This window comes from Micromonas pusilla (genome assembly GCF_000151265.4).
Source record: "Micromonas pusilla CCMP1545 genomic scaffold MICPUCscaffold_2, whole genome shotgun sequence".
NCBI classification, from domain to species: domain Eukaryota; kingdom Viridiplantae; phylum Chlorophyta; class Mamiellophyceae; order Mamiellales; family Mamiellaceae; genus Micromonas; species Micromonas pusilla.
In genome coordinates this window covers 2,085,374-2,099,218 of record NW_003315883.1, presented here as the reverse complement: position 1 = coordinate 2,099,218, position 13,845 = coordinate 2,085,374, and the positions used below count along the sequence as shown (strand labels likewise).

General features: G+C 44.1%; 5 protein-coding genes across 5 annotated transcripts; 3 read left to right on the top strand and 2 right to left on the bottom strand.

Moving 5' to 3' along the window:
• Nucleotides 1-500: 500 nt before the first annotated feature.
• MICPUCDRAFT_65187 (uncharacterized protein) lies at nucleotides 501-3,408 on the top strand. The gene is made up of 17 exons (XM_003056566.1): nucleotides 501-615; nucleotides 681-757; nucleotides 905-1,077; nucleotides 1,178-1,617; nucleotides 1,688-1,778; nucleotides 1,838-1,862; nucleotides 1,919-1,940; nucleotides 2,020-2,058; nucleotides 2,110-2,146; nucleotides 2,204-2,308; nucleotides 2,368-2,400; nucleotides 2,488-2,517; nucleotides 2,599-2,658; nucleotides 2,717-2,767; nucleotides 2,835-2,900; nucleotides 2,971-3,021; nucleotides 3,185-3,408. Exons 1-11 carry the CDS (start codon nucleotides 586-588, stop codon nucleotides 2,370-2,372), a joined length of 1,044 nt encoding a protein of 347 aa, XP_003056612.1. The 5' UTR covers nucleotides 501-585; the 3' UTR covers nucleotides 2,373-2,400; nucleotides 2,488-2,517; nucleotides 2,599-2,658; nucleotides 2,717-2,767; nucleotides 2,835-2,900; nucleotides 2,971-3,021; nucleotides 3,185-3,408.
• Nucleotides 3,409-5,470: 2,062 nt separating this feature from the next.
• Nucleotides 5,471-7,025, top strand: IFT52 (intraflagellar transport protein IFT52). Its single transcript, XM_003056565.1, has 2 exons — nucleotides 5,471-5,575; nucleotides 5,639-7,025. Exons 1-2 carry the CDS (start codon nucleotides 5,537-5,539, stop codon nucleotides 6,971-6,973), a joined length of 1,374 nt encoding a protein of 457 aa, XP_003056611.1. The 5' UTR covers nucleotides 5,471-5,536; the 3' UTR covers nucleotides 6,974-7,025.
• Nucleotides 7,026-7,111: 86 nt separating this feature from the next.
• On the bottom strand, nucleotides 7,112-7,357 carry HPR (pilus-related protein; the record flags this gene model as incomplete). The annotated part of the gene is made up of 2 exons (XM_003056160.1): nucleotides 7,112-7,141; nucleotides 7,241-7,357. 2 exons carry the CDS (start codon nucleotides 7,355-7,357, stop codon nucleotides 7,112-7,114), a joined length of 147 nt encoding a protein of 48 aa, XP_003056206.1.
• Nucleotides 7,358-7,739: 382 nt separating this feature from the next.
• MICPUCDRAFT_25383 (uncharacterized protein) lies at nucleotides 7,740-9,373 on the bottom strand. The gene is made up of 3 exons (XM_003056159.1): nucleotides 9,195-9,373; nucleotides 8,399-9,085; nucleotides 7,740-8,283 (listed from the first exon to the last, which is right to left on the bottom strand). Exons 1-3 carry the CDS (start codon nucleotides 9,240-9,242, stop codon nucleotides 8,221-8,223), a joined length of 798 nt encoding a protein of 265 aa, XP_003056205.1. The 5' UTR covers nucleotides 9,243-9,373; the 3' UTR covers nucleotides 7,740-8,220.
• Nucleotides 9,374-10,833: 1,460 nt separating this feature from the next.
• Nucleotides 10,834-12,492, top strand: OBG1 (uncharacterized protein). Its single transcript, XM_003056564.1, has one exon. The coding sequence runs from the start codon at nucleotides 11,032-11,034 to the stop codon at nucleotides 12,361-12,363; it is 1,332 nt and encodes a 443-aa protein (XP_003056610.1). The 5' UTR covers nucleotides 10,834-11,031; the 3' UTR covers nucleotides 12,364-12,492.
• Nucleotides 12,493-13,845: the final 1,353 nt, after the last annotated feature.

Sequence of the window (13,845 nt, the reverse complement as noted above, 5' to 3'; positions counted from 1 at the left end):
ATAATAAATATATCTATTACTGTAAGCCACCTCTATAAGCCCCAAAAAAATATGTCGATCCTTCACAACACGTGAGCACGTATTAATCTACGAATGATTGCCCATACGAGCACGCGAGTTGCCAATACGCGTATGACTATTTATTCATCGATCCCGAGTTGCCCCTCGCGAAATTCGTATGGGCATTTCAGTCTGATCATCTAACGCGAGGTCCTCAAACCCAGAGGTCCTCAAACCCAAAAGCGGGTGCTCGCGCGTACACTTTGGTATTATTAGATATCTACCTTCGAAGGTACGAAAGTACGAAGGTAGAAAGTACGAAGGTAGGAGTCTTCGTAGCATATCTTCGTACTACGTGTACGTGTACACGTAGTACTACGTGTACGTGTACACGTAGACCTAGCATGTCGAGCGAACCTTCAAGAAGGCACATCCGTAGGCTAGCTAGTGCACTGCCACTCTGTCTTCAGTGCCATTGCTCTACGCGTGCACGATTTCGACAAGTATTCTCCGCCTCCGTTCGGAAAAGAATCCGCCGGATATCTTGGGCAGTCGAAGATAACGAAGTTTCACACTTAGATTGAGATGCAAGACAATGCCGCGGTAAACAACCAGGTGAAGATTTTTATAGAAATGCTGGTTCAAGAGCGAATTCTTGAAGTTTCTATATTACCGAGCAGGATAACGCGTTGCCTCGCAAGAAGTTTTACCGCGCGCGAGCGCACTGCAATCCATTGAGCGATTCGCACATACCAACGTGAGTTCGTTCGATATGGTTTTCCCTCTAAGACTAGATAAGTCTTTCTATGTGTTACCGTTCAAGAGTTTCACTGTCCTTAACATTTCAAAAAGTCACGCTAGCTTCGTATTACCATCGAGCTAATGTCCACGAAATTTACTGCAGCCCTATCAAACCTCAAGAGTACAAGTGGGAGAGAGAGTATCGCGAGTTCTTGAGTGCTTCAATACATGCCAACTCCGCTGAGAAACCACTGGTTCAGTTTGCAGATGTTGGTTGTGGGTTTGGAGGGTTACTCATCCGCTTAGCGCAACTCTTCCCACGCAACCTTGTAGTCGGTATTTTTTTTTGAATACGACTTTTTTTTGCTCGCAGTCTACTTTCGGCGGTTCACATTAAAGCAAAGCACTGTTTTTTTTTCACGAACTCTAAATCTCGGCTTTGAGATACGGGATAAAGTAAGTCAGTTTGTCAGACGACGATGCTTGGCGCTGAGACAAGAGCAACCAGGGAGATATGATAATATCTCATGTGTTCGTTCTAACACGATGAAAAATCTCGCTAATTTCATGAGGAAAGGCCAGCTTACCAAGCTGTTCTTCCTTTTTCCAGACCCTCACTTTAAGGTTGCAAATCACCGGCGGAGAATAATCCAGTCCAGCTTACTTGCTGAATTTGCATACACGCTGGCTATAGGAGGTCGTGTTTATACAGTCACTGACGTGGCGGAGCTTGCTTCTTGGATGACAGCAAAAATCAATTCACAGCCTTGTTTTGAACGTGTCTCAACAGAAGATTTGGAAGAAGATCCAGTGGTTCCACTGCTAATTAGTAGTACAGAAGAAGGCAGAAAAGTTGAGCGCAATCATGGCTGCACCTTCGTATTTGTCTTCAGAAGAATTGAAGGTCCAAAGTAAAAAAGAACACCAAAATATCTCGAACCCACCTCGACATCAGCACGATTGTAATAGCCTTCAAATAGGGGCAGGCCTTATTCAGCTGTTCGGAGTCGTAGCTTGTACCGTGTCTTCAGCTTTTCCTGCGCGTAAAAAAGTGTAATATTTGGCTGGCATTTATGGTCACAACCCAGTTTTCTACCTGCAACTCTCCACATTTTTCACCTCTGGAGTTCATAGTCAAATTTATTGAAGAGAGGAGGGACAATGAATATTCTCATACCGACGAGAGATGGAAAATTCACCTGTGAAAAGACAGTTCAGCCTAGCTCGGTAGCAAACAATGAAAATTAATGAAGATAATTTTCTAGTTTTGTAACGTGCCAGGAGTTGACAAGTCAACGATTGTGGAACCACTTCTTTCTGCATCCATCAACTCAAAACAATTACACATAGGTTTAAGACATGTATTACCTGAGTATATTTGCCCTCCATCCAGCACAGCGGCACACTGCACAAAAAACATCAAAGACGCAAAAGGGGTCCCTGACTTGCTTCCGAGATTTACCTCGATCCAAATGTCTTCGAATTCGTGCACGGCGAGAGTGCTACTGGACCCACTTTCATTGGCAGAAGTCAACGCTAAAGCATGACCATACTTTCTTGCCAGGGCCTACAAAACAGAAGAAAGTCACGCTTGCACGTGTAACGTAAAACATTTCTGTCTGGTACCGTGATGAATTCCGAATTCGGAACTCTGATTCCCAGGTGTAAAGGTCGATCATATAGTTCATAAGGGAAGAACCTCCGATATCCAGTGTTATGAAATGCAGATTAAAAAAAGTGAGTTACCAGTAAAGTCAAACCAGGATTCAGGTGTGCCTGCAAAACAGAGAGTGAGAATAAGTACTGTCTGCATGCAGCTTGAGAAACATCTTGAATGGTAAATTGACGTGAACTCACAGTCAGACAAGATCCAGTCTTCCTCGCAAGCAATATTGTGAAAGGACCGGGAAGTAAATCCTGTGTTAGCGAGAAAAATTTTGGGCTTAACTGTTTGACTGTCAAAAGAAAAATTCACTTCAAGAAGACCAATTTCAAGGTGTTCTGTATGTGCATATTTTGTAATGACCTGCGCACAAAAGCGGGCAGCTGATTCTTTTTTGTAATCTACTGTTTCAAAGTTATGCATTCAATACCTGGGCGTCACTGACGCATATCGCGAGTGGAACTGTTATGGGTCGCTGTTTTGCTGCATAAAGTTTCTTTGGTAAAAAAGGATTTCAGAATTGCCACGCCACCTCAATAATCAAGTCAAAGGATATAAATATATACTTTTATGCTATTTTCTGATGAAGCACTCGCGGCAAGACCGTAAAGGGTGTCCTGTAATCTTGCGAAATCAGTGATGAAATGGCGATGATTGCGTGAAACTAAGATACGTGCAGTTGGGATGGCCAATATCTTTTCTTGTCGTAGTACTTCGACTGCCTGTGATCACTTCGGACTGCGCAATATGCCGGGTAATGGTACCAAATTTAAAACGAACCTCAGCCAGACGCCTTCCTGTCGCAGGTAACAAGCGTGGAATTGATGCTGAAGTAGTATCAGCTCTAAGGGCACGTCTCAAATGCGTTCGTTGGTGACTACTAGTCAACCATGACCTTCTACAGAAGTATTTGACCTGAAAACTTCTTATTGAAGCCACACACGTGCTCCCGGAAATCCTCTGATGAAACTGCATCCATGCACGAAATACTAAAGGTGTCCTCGACTCCACACGAATAGTTCTGGTGTTATTTATTATTTTTAAATCTGGAAGGCAGCCATAACAAGTGCAAAGTTAGTTTATAATATGTCAGATAAACCCGAACTCCCAATTAATTAATGACTACGAAGATACAGTACTGTACCTTCGTACGAAGGTACTTTCGTACGAAGGTATTTAATAGACGTGCGACTGACGTGCAAGAAGGTACGAAAGTACTTTCGTATTTTCGTACTTTCGAAAGTACGAAAGTACTTTCGTACAACGTTGTACGAAAGTAGACTGCACGTACAATTTGTAGATAGGCCGGGCTACAATACGTAGCATTGCACTAGGGCGACTACCTTCGTACGGAAATACTTTCGTATGTTTCATTTGTACACGTACAGTACACGTACTGTACGGAACTTCCGGAAATTTCACACCTTCATATGTACGAAAGTACGAAAGTACTTTCGAAAGTATGATACAGTTCTGTACAGTATCATATGTATGTAGCTATGTAGTGTATGTACAGTTGTACACGCACGTATCGATGGTAAAGTTTAGTTTATTTACATTTTGGAAGAAGTTGTACATATACACGTCCGAAGCAAGGTAATTTATCTCAATATAGGGCTACCTAGAAATACGGTGATCGTAACGTGAAAGGCTGAGTTTTGAACTCGCATATCAACAATTTAATTTACTTCTGGAAGTACGTACGTTTCTGCGTTGTACCTCGAAGTACTTCATTCGTAGGGCCCTGATTCTTTTGAGTCCCCTGTATTCCAGTTGTATTCCCATCCCTATTCACAAAAATTAATACATTTAATATGCCCTACGGAAGTACGTGCACGCACGATACAACACCCAAACTTCCGGAAGTACAATTCCATTACTCTAATACATAGTCGATGATAAAAGTTGTTTATATTATTTTATTTATTTATTTATTTATATATACTGTAAGTTGTTCATTGTACGTGTTCACATATCATAATATAATCACGGCAATTGTTATTATTATTACACTAGCCCCAATTATTTCAAGCAACTTTTATTTTATTGTAACTTACTGTATAAACAACTTATTTTTTTAACATAAATATGTAAGTTCGTTGTATAAGTATCAAGTTGTACCTTCGAAGGTACAGTACTACTTATTATACCTTCATTCATAGATATGTTGTTATAAAACGAACGATTTTTTTTTGATATGATACTGTACCTTAATGGTAGCTAGCTAGATAGGGCTAGTAAGTTCGTTGTAACAACTTATTTATAATAACAACTTTCATACATCATACGAAAGTACTTCGTTCCGTACGTATTCTACGTACGGAACTAGCTACCTTCGAAGGTACGTACGTACAGTACAAGATAATTACGAAGGTACCTTCGTACCTTCGAAGGTATTTTCTAGGATAGATAGATAAATATTCATACTGTACGTGTACGTGTAGGGCTATTATTTATAAGTTGATAGCCCTCAAGTTCTTAGGTAAACTTATACAGTACCTTCGTAACAACTTATTATCAACATATTCCATATTATTGTATTCTTTCTAACAACTTCTGTACGTGTACAGTCATTTTTTTTTAAATCTATCGATAAAATAGTTGCACTGTACTGACACGTACTGTACCTTCGTATGATATTGAAATAGACTACGAAGGTACTTTCGTACGAAGGTAGCTAGCTAGGCAGCTAGCTAGCTAGCCCTATCACTGCCCTATCCATAACAACTTATCAATAAACTACCTTCGTATTTATTACCTACGTGTACACGTACATATCATATCTTCGAAGGTACTTTCGTACTAACGTACTTTCGTAATTTATTGTATGTACACGTGTAGATATGCTCAGTACTGTACCTGAAGATAGAAACACTACGTGTACACGTACGACTTACAACATACTGTACATGTACAACTAGTGTATCAATCTTCGTACCTTCGGTAAAACATACGAAAGTACTTTCGAAAGTACTTTCGTACGAAGGTAGAACTGAACATAAACTCTTGTGAAACAGCTGAAGAGGGATACCACAGAACTCTCGGAACACAGTTGTCGACCTCGTACACCAGTACACCCGAGATTGACGGGAGTTGTTTAAGTAATCGACACCGGTTTACTCCGCAAGCGCGATGCGCGAGAGTTCCGGTAACTCGCGTATCGGCCCTCAGGTAATGCTTTCTCAAGATGGCCTTGTATCTTTTTTTTACGTTTACCTTCTGTTCTTTTTTTAGGTTCAAGCTGGGGGACCAGCTATCTTGTTTAGCTGCACAGAGTCTGAAAAATATCATCCCGAGTCCAATTTGTCTGGATTTGCTCGATGGTTTCGTCGTCTGCGGGCAACATTTCGCCTAGCCACTCTTACTGGTCCTATTACTGCAGAAAAACTCGAGGGTATTGATATCCTTGTGTCTCCACAAGAAAAGTTTTCGCTCTCCGAGCTTGAGACCCTTAAAGATTTCATTCATGGTGGTGGCGCAATTCTCTTCCTGTGTGATGAAGGGGGTCAGCCCGCAATGGGAACGAGCATAGATTACCTGCTCGAAGAATATGGAATATCGACGAATGGGGACGTGCTGGTCAGCACCTCACGTCAGACGTTTTTTCACCCCAAAGAGCCACTCGTGTTTGACGGCGTGCCTAAACGATCTATCCTGAGTAAAGTGGATAGGATACAGAGGACACTTGGGAGCGTAATTTCAAGCGGCTCAAATGATAGTACCTTTCATTTTGGCGACACAAGTGGTGATGTAGGTCTAACCTTTGTCGTGCCCAGCGGTGCTACGCTCGTGGTCCGAAAACCGGCAGCCACAATCCTTTCTAGCGGTAAATTAGCGTATCCCATGCAAAGGCCTGTATGTGCGACATGGCATGGGGGCGGATCGCGTGGTCAAAATAAAGGACGTATAGCAGTTTTGGGCTCAGGGAAGATGGCAACTGATTATTGGTTTGACCGTGAAGATAATGCGCGTGTTCTTGACTTCATTATGCAGTGGCTTGCCACCGACTCGAAAGTTAATTTGTATGATTTAGATGCTGAAGATCTAGAGATTGGCGAGTATATTCTCTTGCAGGATACCGTAAATTTAGCTGGACGACCACGAAGCTCTCTTGAGGAAGGGGATAATAAGCCAAAGGATTTCACTGTTATGTTTGTTGGCACAGTTTACGTGGAAGACACCGACTTCGTCCATGAAACTTTTGAACTGTATAATCGACTTATGGTGGAAAAGGCAAATCTCAGTCTGATCGCACCGCAATTCGAGTGTCCACTTCCCCCGCTTCAGCCGTCAGTTTTCCCTCCCGCACTTAGTGAACCGCCGCCGCCAGCTCTTGACCTGTTTGACCTCGAGCTCGCTTTTTCAACAGAACAGACTCGACTGGCAAATGTCTTCGTACAGTGCACCGCAGGCAGAAGCGACGATTTTGCTTTCTTTGTACGCGAGGGATCATGCTTGTGCGGATTTACCAATGATAAAAAAGATTCGACCACTTTGTCGTGCAAGGCTCAGCTGGCGAAAATTTTCTGTCAATTAATAAATTTCAAAATGAGCGAAGAATTGCATTGAAAAAAAAATATTGCCTAGCGATTTAATGTAATACATACGAAGGTATGTTGCGACCTTGCAAATGTATGGAATCCATTCAAAGTGATCACAGAATACACACAAGCCAACTTTATATAAGTAAATATTTATTTCGGTTTCTCAAATAAATTTTATCGTGGCTCGCCATTCCTGAAGGGACTGGCGCGCCAAGTTGTTGAGATTGCCACTTATGATACGTAACGGCCATCGGGAACAAATGCGCGAATGACCAGACAGCAAACACTGCACCGTCATACGTTCGGTTCGCCGATGATCCAGGCAAGTAACAAATTCAAACAGTTCCGCCATGTGGCCAGTGCCCAACAACCCTGTGATCCCTCCGTAGTCGCCGCTTTGAACAAACATCAGGGTGACCACTAAAGGACGCCCCTAAAATAAAGACGACTAGTCTGGGTTGGCTCAGTTGGTCGGTGCTCTCAAGAAAAATGATTAAAAGCTCAAAAAAACTTGCAAGGGTTTCGAAAACGGCCTTCCCGTCGATCTTCCGCCGCGCAAACGACGGTGTCTATCGTCTATTATCCTTAATGATAGCTGTGCAAAGTTTCAGGTCCATCCGCGCCGGGACGGCTCGTGGGCACGAACGAAAGAACGAAATCACGTTCATCACGAAAAATACTAATGATTTAATATTTCTGGTACATAACTTGTAGAAGGTAGCGAAATTAATTTGCCTGACCTTGCCTGACTGGGCTCATACCTTCGTACGATTTTGCGATATGTAGCACCTCGTCTATGTAGCTAATATTATACTTCCGGAAGTGACTATAGTTCGTATTTCCGGAGGTACCTCCAAAGCACTTCTTCCAAAAGCCCCCGTTCTGCCCACACTTCAGGTTGCCGAGTACAAAGGCATTTGGCTTGTGACGTCAGAAGTACACGTACCTTAGAAGGTAGCGTGCCAGTTTCGAAGTGTTTTGTTTTCACAAAAAGTGGCGTGCCAGTACACAACGCAACGCTGTAGCGTACCTTTGATCTGTATACCTCGTAGACAAGGTAGGCCCTACATGTAATAAACACCTTCGCACTACCAGAAATACTTTATATACACTGTACAAGTATTGTACTTGAAGGTGTACCTTCCAAGGTACATTTTATTTACTTCCGTACTATAAATCTGCATATACCTTCAGAGGCAGGGGCTAGATAAATGCGCATGATTAAAACATGCAGATTCTGAATCACATCCTTTGAATCCTTGCCACATCAAACTAGCTTTCGACATCCCGTGAAGTCCTGACATCGGTTGATTCTCCGAATTGCACAGTGTTATCCCCTCGAAAGAGTCAATCGAGGATACATAATTCTGATAAAAATAAGGACAGACGTGGAGTAATTAAACTGAAACTACACAAAAGTAAACTATTTGCCGCACGCACTCATCCCTACCACTGTGTACAATAAGTCAGCTAAACTTTGCTCGTCGCTAATGTCAAGTGTGTGAAAAAACACCATACTATAGTCATCTAGGAGACCAGATACTGCTCGCGTAAGATTAGAAAACCGTCCACAAACAGGGTCCTGCAAGTTATGGGCCAAAAACATGTGTTCTGGTTTGAGGAATAAGTCCAACACAGACTTGTCTACGAAACCATCAACTTTACTCAATACATTAACGTGTGGGAGCTCTAGACTCATCATCGCCGACTGACACTGCAAACAACCAGCAATGAACTTGAATCCATCAGTTATAAATTGAGAATCAAGCATGTAAACCGCAACTAGACGCCAACCCCACGCATGCAAACTCTCAACTATATTGCGGAAGGCAGAGTGGTTGGAGTAAAGCTCTATTTGACCTGGACAGTCAAAAAGAACGCATTCGTCATCATCGTAACCCTGGAGGACCTCTGATAACCAGTCATCAATACAATATTCTAGATATTCCATACAAAAAAGTAAAGCTCCATTTGGCCCTAATTTCATCTCCTCCATAACATTCGAAACAGAAATAAGCTCGCGGACATCGGCAGACAGCTGATAAGCTATCTCTTCAGCCGCTGGGTCCAGATTGATTACATGCACGGACCTGCCGATGCTTTGGCAGTGCTGTTGAATACTGTTGCAGTAGGTTGACTGCGAAAGGCGTAAATAAAGAGTCAAGGCGTTAACTCAGAGAACAATTAAGTTAAGTGTTTAGGGTTAGTGTTACCAACGAAGAACTGGATGACAATCAATTACTTACCTTTCCGCAGCCCGCCGGGCCAATCACGAGCTGAACGTAAGGAGCCATAAGAGTCGTCTAACTCAAAACTGTTTTCTAGTTGACCACGTTAACAGAAAGCTCTTTCTACTGCAGTAAGGACCCGGAAATCCTGGCTGTAAACCAAATGCAGGTAAACGTCCTTGGCGCCATCTTTGTAGCCGTCGCTTCTGTCGGAGGTTTGGAAAGTGACTGTACAGTTAGTCTCTTTCAGGGACGGAATTCCGTCCCTTTCCGTGCGAAAAACTTAAGAATTTTACCCTACATGTACAGTACTGTATGTGCAATAGACCAATTGCGCTAAGTCACCAAATTAACGCCAAATTAATTTGCGATTTTTTTATTCCAAATTCGTATGAGCGTCCGTCAGACGCGCCCCCTCACGTCCGCGCTTCCCCATGCGCCGCCGCAGCTTGAATTGACCTGAAACTTTGCACGGCAGTCATTTGCGATTTATAACAACAGATACGTGCATTTGCGCGGCGGGTAAAAGGCGGGAAGACCGTTTTCGGGGGCGTTTTCTTTAATTTTTGTCTTCGTAATTTGGCGTTAATTTGGCCGATACGCAGCTGACTGGGCGTCATACGAATTTCACTTAGCGCACCTCGTCTATTGGTAACGAGTAGTTTTCCGCTCCGTACTCATTTTTTGTGATTTTCCGCCGGTTTTTCGCCGATTTTCCGCTGAAAAACGGCGGAAATTCAACACTCGTCCATCGGGGAAAAATTCTCGGCTTTTCGCACGGAAAGGGACGGAATTCCTCCCTGAACGAGACCCACCAGTGTCCACGTTTCCTTGAAGGTAAGTTGTTAGCTTTCGATAGGGATATTGTGCACGTATCATTGTCTGGAGACGTCGTCGCCGTGACCACCGCGACCTGCCCCTGGATCGACAGTAAGTTACCGTACTTCCGTAGATCTTCCGGAAGTATTCTATTTCCGTGCAACGTACGTATGAGCTACACGTGTACTGTGCCTACGCCCTTTAAGCCCTGAATTAGCGTGAATTGACGGAGCTTAAAGGGTTGAATCCTTCGGGTTCATTTCACCCTTAACTCTGTCGCATCAACGCTAATTCAGGGCTTAAAGGGCGTAGGCCTTCCCTATTAAACTTATATATTTGATAAGTGAAAATACTACTACTATCTACTACTAGTAGAACCTCACAACTGGTTTATCCTTGTTCTCAAAGCAAAGCCGACATCGTGCGTATGCTCCAGGTGCGTTCTTGTTTGTGCCGTATGGGAGCATATTATCTTCATTTTGGTAGTTTTTTTAGTATGCTTTTTCATTTGAGGCGACCTCACTTAGGTTTCCAATTTTCATTTTTTGGTTTTTTTTAGTAGTAGATAGTAGTAGTATTTTCACTTATCAAATATATAAGTTTAATAGGGAAGGCCTACGCCCTTTAAGCCCTGAATTAGCGTTGATGCGACAGAGTTAAGGGTGAAATGAACCCGAAGGGTTCAACCCTTTAAGCTCCGTCAATTCACGCTAATTCAGGGCTTAAAGGGCGTAGTACAGTACACGTACACGTACTTCCGGAAGAACGCGAGCTGTACGTGTACACGCAGAATCCGCGTCAGGGCGGACTCCACTCGCCCGAACGCGACACACATGTTCGGATTTTCCGCAGCTTCGAGCCCTTTTGCCTGCCTTGTTTTTGCGCAAGCTCGCGACGCAGTTAATTCGAAAGATACAACCAGGCGCGAGCGCACAGGCCCGGCGAAGTTTCAGCAAGTTCGCGTCGGTAACACCTCGAATAAGTTTGAGGTGCGAATCCAGTATACTTTGACGTTGCAACGTGTTTGATTTTCGGAATGAGCTCATCTTGTTTTTCTGTTCTGAAGAAAGTCTTTGAGCAGGGGGGCAAGAGTGGCGACGAATTTAGTGCAGGAGAGCGCCGCTGCAAGCGCCAAACCCCTATCGAAAAGGAAAAGCACAAGTTTTTTGACGAGGCGACAATTCTCGTGAAAGGTGGCCAGGGGGGTGACGGGGAAGCTTGGCTGGGCGCAAAGGCTAAAACTGTGAAAAATTTTAAATATAAATGGGGAAGAAACATGAAGAAATACATTGAACTTCCAGCTGCAGAACCCGCTGATGGTGGTAAGGGCGGAGACGTCTTCATTCGTGTTGATCGGCACTGTGACTCACTACTTGGTTTCCACGAGAACAATGTTTTCCAAGCGAAGAAAGGTTATCACGGCAGCGCTGCAGCCCACGCCAACCCGGGCCGAGGGCGACTTCGAATCGCGCCACCTCAAGATGATATCTTCATTGATGTACCCCCTGGCACAGTAGTTAGACTGAAGCGTAGCGGGGAGTTGCTCGGAGATCTGACAAAACACGGTCAAACGCTCCTTGTGGCAGAGGGGGGTGCTGGGGGAACAGCAGCACGCCGAACTCGGCCGCAGAATCGAAAGGGAGACCAGAAGGTTACCCGATCTAAAATTTCGGGGAATGACCCTGATTTCGGTGAAATCGAGCTCGACACTGAGACTTGGATTCCAATTGAGGGCAAGAAAGGTGAGGAGCTCACGTTAGAGCTGCTAATGCGCGTCGTTGCAGATATTGGACTTGTTGGCCTTCCGAATGCTGGAAAATCATCCATTCTCAGAGCCCTGACAAGGGCCACACCAGAGGTTGCACCGTATCCCTTCACAACTCTAATGCCAAACCTCGGCGTTGTGATACCTACTGATGGGAGTGTTTTAACCCCTAGAGCTTACTCAAAGACTTGCGAAGCCAACACTGCGCCGCCCGTTCTCGCTGACCTACCTGGGCTGATTGCAGGTGCCCACAAAGGCCGCGGTTTAGGTCGAGCATTTTTAAGGCACCTCAGACGCACCCGAGGATTAGTTGTAGTGGTTGACGCTTCTGGTAAGGATCCTGTTGGTGATTATGCCATAATTCGTAACGAACTGCTTATGTACAATCCTGAATACACCAAGCGAAAGCATATCCTCGTACTTAACAAAATGGATCTCCAGTGGGCCGCTCTTCGCACGGAGGATATTCGTGCTGGTGTGGAGGCACTGAACGGAAACATAGTCGGCTGTGCACCCATTGCAATAGTTCCGGTGAGCGCCAAGGACGGTAGTGGCTTGGTTGGTCTATTTGCTGCTATTGACAGGTTGATGCAACTGGAGTAAAACCGAGTTCGTCTCGTGGGAGAAGGCAAGTAAATTGAATATCCGGCACACATGTGCGAGTTAATATCCTTGCACTCTTGTATTAGAACGAGAATAACCTGTATATATCCAAGGAAAGTATGCAGCACTAAAACTGATCAACGTCCTTGCCTGGCCTGGGCAAAACGTTCTTCAACAAACCTTGAATCATACTTGTAGATATGTGTTTCTGAAGGATAAAATCTGATTAGCAGACTCATCAAAGGTATGGCTTGCTCACAATAGGCAGTTTACGACCGAAACGCGATCGGGTTGTAGCGTGATATGGATCATACCTGCGGCAATTCCTTCTTCACTTTCCTGACCTTTGTTTCTTCAAATACGAAGTTCTGGTCGATGTATTTGCTCCCACAACCAAAGCCAACGCCCCAACCAAGTCCAAAACCAACACCACAACCTCCTCCAATTCCTAACCCAAAAACACCCAGGTTACCGCCTGCAATTAAAAAGATCATTGGATTGCATTCGAGTTCGAGTTTGAATAGTGAAACTGACCTCCAAAGCCCCAGCCCACGCCAAAACCACATCCAACACCAAAACCTGAGAAAACTATTCAATTCACAAAAATATATTCAAGCAGTATCGTACGGGATCACCTATACCGGCACCTCTTCCATGTATCACACGTTGGGAATTCCGTACCATTATCATAAAGTGGAGCCACCCTTTTCTAAAATTATACGGAAGTGTGTGTTTTATTTCAAGTCTCCGTGACGTGCGGAAGTGTACAGTACGTGTACAGCTGTACACGTACGCTGTACATACGTGTACAGTACTTCCGAAAGTACTTTCGTACTTCCGTAACGTTGGTTTTGCTCTCGACACTGTTTCGACCAGCTACCTACTACTGTGCCTACAGTACATGCATAATGCATGGATCTGGTGTCTCAATTCGTAAATGATTTTTGTGCAAAGTTTCAGGTCCATCCGCGCCGCGACGGCGCATGGGGAAGCGCGGAAGTGAGGGGAGCTTTCTGACTGACGCTCATACAAGAAATTAATTAAAAAAACAAATGCGGGATCCTAGAACTGACTCGTGCTACGCGCTACGATTTTGGCAAAAAAATGCAGCAGGGTTCCCATACGTTCGCGAGTTAGCTTTATTAGCGCAACTGGTCTATCAGCGAAAGGATAATATTAGAAAGGATAGAAAAGGATGAGCGCGCGGTGTGCTGTAACATCGCGCAGACGCCGTTTTTGGCTCTGTAACTGCACGGCATGTTAGATGACATCACCCTCGAGGTGCACGGATCGAGAATTTCCGAACTGTACACGTACTGTACGTGTACACGTACGTTTAAGGTAGTCCTCTACGTAATTCGAAAAAATCCACCTAAAAAACGTACTCGTGACGAAAAACACGTACAAAAGTGTACGCGCGAACACCCGCGCGCGAAACCTATCTCCTCCGCGCGCGCGAAACTTTGCACGATTACAGTTNTA